The 8313-nt window shown below is 38.6% G+C and overlaps 1 protein-coding gene across 1 annotated transcript; it reads left to right on the forward strand.

Annotated features, from left to right (window-relative positions):
* The first annotated feature begins 3715 nt into the window (after positions 1–3715).
* On the forward strand, positions 3716–6939 carry LOC110745661 (linamarin synthase 2-like). The gene is made up of 2 exons (XM_021945783.2): positions 3716–4398; positions 5798–6939. Exons 1-2 carry the CDS (start codon positions 3885–3887, stop codon positions 6724–6726), a joined length of 1443 nt encoding a protein of 480 aa, XP_021801475.2. The 5' UTR covers positions 3716–3884; the 3' UTR covers positions 6727–6939.
* Positions 6940–8313: the final 1374 nt, after the last annotated feature.

Genomic DNA, 8313 nt, shown 5'->3' on the forward strand with positions numbered 1-8313 from the left:
TAAAAATGTTTACATATTGACGGAAGTTAACTAAATATATAAGTAGTGTGGCTTAAAAATCATATAAATTCTATAAATATATAATATAATAATAGGAAATATAAAACTTAGTCGGCATAGCCACTTTAATAGCATATTTATATATACTATGGGGAGCGTTAGGGTCGAGGATTAAAATACCATCCCCATCCCTCCCCAAACACCATACTCAAAAAATTCCCCGTACCCGTCTCCATACCCGTTTTCTATCATTCATACTCGACCCATTAGGGTTGAATCCCCGTGAAGACCCTTACCCGTGGAGAAAATTGCCATCCTTAGTGTTAATAGGCATTAAGTCAAATGAAGCGTAGTTTGGTGATGGGCAAAATCTAATTTTCAATTTTAGGTTGAGTCTACATTGGTCAATGGACTACATCGTCACTTGGGATCCTAGCCTAGAATAGCAATTAGAAATGGATTATAATACAATTTTAATTGGGGAGAGGAATTCGAACTTCTAACCTCTTTCATTATTGAGAATAGAATAACCACTAAACTTAGGCATTGAGAGAGCTTGGTTTAGCTCACTTCCACCACTCAACTACCAACCAAACTGCTGCCAATAATTAGTTCGATTATGGAGGGAAACACCCATTACAAATGAACCAAACCAAGTCCACTGGTTTCGGTTCAATGTTTTTAGTTTGTGTGTCTTGTGAACGTGAGAGAGAGAGAGAGAGAGAGAGAGAGAGAGGTGTGTCAAATCCCACTCCTACTAACAACATATTGTCTGTTTTGGGCATGGGCCCTCACGGTTTTGTTCATGGGCTCAAGCTTATGTTATTTTTCCCAAAATGCGTCTTACTAGGTAAGATGGCAACTGCTCTTATAAGGCACATCACCTTTCCCTCCCTGAGCGATGTGGGATTCACAAGTCTTACAATCCATCCCCCTTGGGGCCTAGCGTTCTTGTTGGCACACTTATGGTCGGGGTCCACCTCTGATACCAAATTGTCACAGCCCACTCCTACTAGCAAGATATTTTCCTCTTTGGACCTCGGCCCTCACAGTTTTGTTCATGGGCTCATCAAGCTTATGTTATCTTTCCCAAAACGCGAGATGGCAACTGCTCTTATAAGGCACGTGTTTGTGATGTGCCAACGAGTACTTTAAAATAAAACTTTGAAAAAAAAAAAAGAGAGAGATAATTATAATTTTAAAAAAAATAAATTTTTTTTTATTACTCATGTTATTGAACACTCAAAGCAAATAAACCCTATACACATTTATGAAGATGTTCGCAATAAGATCGGGTTTAGTGGCTCAAGACGCATGATTCTCTTTAAAATAAGTAAGGTGCGTGTTTAATGCTACAATACTCGTGCTTCCCATAAAATCAATCTAGGTGTGCTTAGTACTTCGATTTAGTCATATGAAAAACCCATTAAGTTTGAAGAGAATATGAACATCATAAGAACCCTAATAGCATGGTGGTTACATTAAGCATTCAAGAAACCAATTCACATGGATTATTCTTACTTCATCCATTAGTTGCTTAGGAAAACATGAAGGTACATATAATCCCAACAATCTCAAGAAACACGCTTTCAAAGGTGACCAATCAAAGAAAAACATACATCAAGGATATATTATTTTAGTGAAGAGGAATTCAATCATTTGTTGCTAATTAGAAATTATATTCTTGTGTATCTTACACAACTTCTCAACTTTAGTTAGATGCATATAACCTAATTAAGGTGATCAATCAAAGGAAGCAAGCACATAACATATGATTAATTTAGTGAAAAGGAATTCATCAACAACATCTAGAAATTCATAAACTCAAAGCATATCAAAACAAAATTGTAATAATGTTTAGGGCTTCAACCTAGGCCCTAGAAAAATAAGAAATAACATTGAAACTAAGAAAATATAAGAAATAAATAAAATGAAAGAAACTACAAATAATGAGGAGAAAGAGAATTGCATCTTCAACCCCTTGGATTCTTGCCTCAAGGCTCCCCAAGGTTCTCTCCAATTATCATGTCATTCTTCCCTTTCTTTGTTTGCTCCTTGCTCTCCTCCTTCTTTAAAAATCAGAAATTGCAAAGTGTAGAGAATGATTCTTCTTGCTTGGCTGCTGCCCCTTAGCTACCTTCTTCTCTTTTTCTCTTTCTACTCATTACTCCATAGGATACTTTACCTTTTACCCAAAGTCTTTGGCATATGCTCCACTTTTCTTCACTTCCATAATTTCATTTTGGTTTTAATACATAGAGAGAGATTCTAATTTATTACCAATCTGAAATCAAATCTCTACAACGTAATTAATTGTTACCAAGAGGTGTGGTAACAATTAGAAGGGGAGATGATACCAAAAGAGGAGTAAAAGTGACCCAAAATAGAATTTCAGAGTTAGTATAAATGCTGGATCGGTTGGGGAGGTAATACTTTTTCAATGGGGATAACTTTCAGATATGTTGTAGTCAAAACCCATTGGAACAAGTTTCATGAAGAGCTTCACCGCATCCGAGCACCAGAACATTCTGATCCAAGGTCAAGAAGTTGACCTGTGAAAATGAGCAAAAATATATTTTATATTCAATAATGCACTTTAGCTCACATTTATTCTAACCAAGGAAAAATATATAAAAACACAAAAAGGAAGAAAAAAAACTATGAAATGTTAAGAACTAACTCAAAACATTGGGTGAAGCAATGTTTTCATCTTCTTTCTATTTTTCTTCCCTCTTGCACAAAAGCCAGGGTCCCGATCAGCTAATTAATCATACTTGTACTCATGTGAAATTTTCTTGCATGTGTCACTTTTATATCTCTACCAATGGAAAACAGGCTGCAATCCCGTTCTCTTGGACCAAAGGAGTCCAAGAGACTTGTGGTCACCCACTCTTAGATTTAATCCAAGGGCTGAGAAAAATTTACTTTAAAATATCTTTTTTCTTTTACCTTTTAAATTTCACTTAACAAAAAAGGAAAAAATTAAAAATTAAAAACCCAAAATCTGTTCTTCTTCCTCACGCTGCCTGCCCCCACGTTCTGCTTCCTCCCATCGCTGCAACCACAACAACTCCGACTCTGGCGTAGCGAGCGAAAATCCAAAGCGACTCATTCCCTCGCACTTCAACAAGGTCAATTTCTTATTCTTCTTCAGTTTTTTCACTAAATTTAAAAGGTAAAAGAAAAAAGATATTTTAAAGTAAATTTTTCTCAACCCTTGGATTAAATCTAAGGGTGGGTGACCACAAATCTCTTGGACTCCTGTGGTCCAAGAGAACGGGACTGTTATTATTAAAATCCAATCAACTTCCATCTATTATTGCTGTACTGATTGTTGCGGATTTGTTTGCAAGCACAACAAATAAACAATGCAATTGTTATTTTGTTCTTTTTTCTTTCCCACGTGTTTGTTCCTCTTAGTGCGCACCGAAGACTAAAACAGGTAGCATTGTGTTGTGTTCGTCAATGCATGATATTGTTCTTTAGTAAACAAATTTGAAAATCGCAGGAACGGCCGTATTCTATGTAGCTACGGTATTTATATTCTTAGTAAGAAAACGTGCCCTTCAACGACAATGATGTAAAATTAATTACTCCTCTAATATTGCCGGGGTCATTCATTTACACGCACTGGTGTCCATTGGTAGGCAGGGGCAACCGCCTACTTCATTTTTTTCCATAAAAAAATAACCTATATCTAATCATACATATTCCTACCCAGCCCGCTCAGGTCAGCCCATGTAATGTTTGTTTTGTTCTGACAAAAGTGACTCCAATATCAGTATCAAGTGCCCAAGAGGCAAGGCTTGGTGCATTTTCTATAAATGGCACAAGAGCAAAGTTGGCTTTCACCACACAGGTCTTGCTTATATTGGTAAAGAGAGATGGGTTCAGTACGAGAAGCAACCGAAAAACTACATGCAGTTTGTGTCCCTATCCCAGCTCAAGGCCATGTTACCCCCATGATGCAGTTAGCCAAGCTTCTTCACTCAAGGGGCTTCCACATAACCTTTGTCAACACAGAGTTCAACCACAGGCGCCTAATCCGGTCCAGAGGCCCAGACTCTGTCAAGGGCTTGCCCGACTTCCAGTTCGAGACCATACCGGACGGGCTGCCTCCTTCGGATAAGGATGCAACCCAAGATATTCCAGCCTTATGCGACTCAATCAGGAAAACCTGTCTAGGTCCATTCAAAGAGCTGGTCACTAAGATCAACTCCTCATCTCAAGTGCCACAAGTTACTTGTATAGTTGCAGATGGTATTGCGGGATTTGGGAGGCAAGCTGCTCAGGAGTTAGGCATTCCGGAGGTCCAGTTTTGGACTGCCTCTGCTTGTGGCTTCGTGGGTCACTTGCAATACAGTGAGCTCGTCAAGCGAGGCATTGTTCCATTCAAAGGTATACTTCCTTAAATTCTTATGGACCCTTTTTTATTCTTAACCTTTAATCCGTTGAATATTTATTTTAGGCTTATGAACATTTTTGTGGGTGTATATAAATTATCAAGACACACTTGACTTGAGGTTGAATCATTCAATCCCACGATAATATTCCAAGCACATAATCCTTGGAGTGATAAATTTTTTATGAGGCTTGAGGTAGACCAAATGATAGACTCGTATTTTTCAACTCTTGCTTTTTTTTGTCTTTTTTTTGTTGGCTTTGACGTTCTTTTTCTTGGTTGAGCTTTGGTGTTGTCCTTCTATCCTTTTGACTCTTTTGTATCCTTCTGTTCCTTTCAGATATTTGAAAAAATGGAAAAGAGTTCCATTAGATCACGTATCTTTTTTTAGATTTTAATTTTGAGGAGGTGTCAAGCAAAACGGAGAAAAATACTACTAAACTAAGAATGAGTTCCATTAGACTTTTCTTTTTATAAAAAAGACTAATCTTTTAACTTCTTTCAAGATTATATATATTCTACAATATAAAATAATTCTATAAGAAAAACATATATAAGGTATACATAAGCATGTTGAAAATCATTCACTGTTAATTTTGTATGCATGATAACATAGACATAATTTCTTTGTTTAATATAAAAATACATATTTTTGTTTTTTTTATATACAAAGCGATATTGATGAAGGGGAAATCAAATATAGGAGCTAGAATGCATAGTAAATATTCTTAACCAATTGCAAAATACATAATTAATTTGTTCGGAAAAAGTTAGGTCCAGTTCTCCTAACTGAAAAATGACACCGTATTATGTAGAAAAGTTAACCCAATCATAAGAAATTTTGTTATTAAATGGGTGAGTGCGAATTTATAGTTTAGATTATAAAGTAATTAATAGGTATGCACTTATTATAATATCACCTGATTAACGTTGTGATTACGGCACTTGCACCCGTGTCAAACAAGGCAATAATAATAATAAACAAGAGAAACCAACCAGGGTGCATTTCTCTCTTCTTCTTTATTATTTTTTTTAAACGGGACAAACAAGACAGAAAAAGGAAAAATAATAAATAATAAAAAATCAGCAAACAACTAAAACATCATCGTTGTAACCTATGCACAAAAGAGAATCTGAGCATAAAGAATAATAAACAAGAGAAACCAGACAAAACTACAATTATTGTGGAGGATTTGCATTTTGTACTTGGATGTATTGTAAATGCTTACTCTCGCTGACTTGTATGTATGGAATCTCAGTTCTTGAACAACTTTGAGTTGGAATATATATTTTTCGTCTGAACACTTTGAACACTTCGAGCCTATGAGTTTCGTGTAATGTTTGAGATCATAAAGTATGATCATACATATTGTTTACCTTCCATGCATATTTCAGATGAGACTTTCCTGCATGATGGTACACTGGATACACCAATTGATTGGGTCCCAGGCATGAAAAATGCTCGGCTCAGGGACATCCCCAGCTTCATCAGAGTCACAGATGTCAACGACATAATGTTCGATTTCATGGGATCTGAAACACGAAACTGTTTGAAGTCTTCTGCAATCATCTTCAACACATATGATGAATTCGAACATGAAGTGTTAGAGGTAATATCGACCATGTTCCCTAACATCTACACCATTGGCCCCCTTAAGTTGCTTGAGAAGCATTTGCCTGAAACTGAAACCAAATTGGTCGAGTCTCTTAGCTCAAACTTATGGAAAGAAGACACTGAATGTTTTAAATGGCTTGATCACAGGAAACCTAGTTCAGTTGTATACGTAAATTATGGGAGCATAACTACAATGACAGATCAGCATCTGAAAGAATTCGCATGGGGGCTTGCAAATAGCAAGCACCCATTTTTGTGGATCGTTAGGCCTGATGTGGTAGAGGGAGACTCAGCTATTTTACCCGATGAATTTTTTGAGGAGATTAAGGATAGGGGTTATATAGCAAGCTGGTGTCTACAGGACCAAGTGCTCGCTCATCCATCTGTTGGGGCTTTTTTAACACACACTGGCTGGAACTCTACTCTTGAAAGTGTATCCGAAGGCGTGCCAGTAATTTGCTGGCCTTTCTTTTCTGAGCAACACACGAATTGTCGATACGCATGCACTGACTGGGAGATTGGAATGGAGGTGAGCCCCGATGTGAAGCGTGACGAAATCGAAGCACTTGTTAAGGAAATGCTGGAAGGGGAAAAGGGGATGAAGATGAGGGAAAAGGCAAAAGAATGGAAGAAAAAAGCTGTAGAAGCTACTGATATTGGAGGATCATCGTACAATAATTTTGATAGATTGATTAAGTCCCTCCATTAAGGTGGATGACTGCTACAATGAGGAACAAATATGGTTCCTTGTCAATAATTTTGATATATATATGTTCAAGTGCTGTAATAATGTTTATGTTTTATTTGGACTTCAGTTGTTTCTCTGGTTGTTTGTAGCCCAACTCTGTTGCAGTTTCCAAGCAGACTTGGATTATGAATAAAATTTTAGTATTTCCGTTCAGCCTTCTAGTTTGTTGCAAATGCATATATATGATTGATACTCGAATTACCTAATGATTATGTATTGGGTCCATCTCTGTTTTAGATTTCCAAGCGTTTCAAAAGCTATGGGCTAGTTTGGTATTCTATTTTAATACAGTTTTAGATTGAAAAACTCTCTCTCTCTCTCTCTCCCCGCGACCTAGCTCCCCCCTCCCTTCGAATTTTACTCCAACCGTCCCCTTCACAGAACCGCCGCCGCCGCCACGCCAGACCACCGGCCACGAGACCGGACCAGATCGACGCCCCACCGCCTCCTCTATCTTCCCCGGCCTGCACAGCCCCTGGAACCGACGAATCTCGCCGGAATCTGCTCAAAACGAGCCGGTTTTCGCAGAAATTTCCAAACGCTCGTTCTCCCTCAATTCTCCACCAAATCAGTCGAGTGATGTATGGATTCTCGACTATTTTTCGTGCTCTAGCTGCCTGTTGGATAGGTTTTGGCTGATTTCTAGATTTAACAACTCGATTTTGAACCCTAAGTTCTGCCGGTTTTCAAGTTGAATTTCCGGCTACTTCCGGCCACGTTTTGTCCATAGCTCAAGAACAAAAGTGACTCCAAATTAGGTGTTTTACCTAGAGTAGGAGTTTGGAGCCAAGATGTTGAGTTTTTCCGGCGAGTGGCTATCGCTTTGGATATCCACGCAATGCCAGCGCGTGTGGTGGCGCGTGGCACTGTAGCAGGGAGACATTCTGTCCTAAAATGATCTCCTGGTTGTCGTGAGCGCGTAGGAGTTTATGGATCTCAATTTGGACATCGTTTGAACATCGAACGGATTTTGCATATTGTGTGATTTCCGGGTTCGATAGATTTGGACTGTTGGATCAAACCTAGACTCACGTATGTTGTTCCCTACATTCCTAGGATCGTGTAGGAATTCGCGGATCGTGAATCTGAGCCCCGGATGTTTCGATTCAATGATTTAAAGTTTATGTTTTACGATAACCATCTGATCGTTCAATCGTGAGCGATCCGACCGTCCGTTTCGGACTAAACTTGCAGGACGATTATCCTAGACCTTGTGGAACTCCTACGAACTTCCAGATCGTAAAACTAAGGTCGTGGGTCCCGTGGGCCCGGTTGACTCAATTTGGAAAGTTTGACCGCCCAGTTGATCGAGCGTCTTCCGAGGCTTTTCCATCGTTCGAAACTCCTAGTTGGACCTTAGGATTGTCTCGTTCCTCGTTCGAACTAGAAACCCGGGAAATTAGGATTTTAATTTAAAGTCCTTGTTTGAAGCGTTTGATTTTAATATCGTGTTCATATTCTGAAATAGGTAATCCGACGCCGCATATACAGCAGGCGGGACCCTCTCAGGGTCAAGCAGCGTGGGACTATCTGTGAGTGGAATTTGTT

Source organism: Prunus avium, chromosome 6 (assembly GCF_965620075.1).
Source record: "Prunus avium chromosome 6, drPruAviu1.hap1.1, whole genome shotgun sequence".
In the NCBI taxonomy this organism is placed as follows: Eukaryota; Viridiplantae; Streptophyta; class Magnoliopsida; order Rosales; family Rosaceae; genus Prunus; species Prunus avium.

Excerpts from the sequence above, each read along its gene's own strand:
- LOC110745661 (XM_021945783.2), top strand. The coding sequence starts at position 3,885 with ATGGGTTCAGTACGAGAAGCAACCGAAAAACTACATGCAGTTTGTGTC. Across the intron at positions 4,399-5,797 it reads AGGCATTGTTCCATTCAAAG|ATGAGACTTTCCTGCATGAT; the intron begins GTATACTTCCTT and ends TGCATATTTCAG.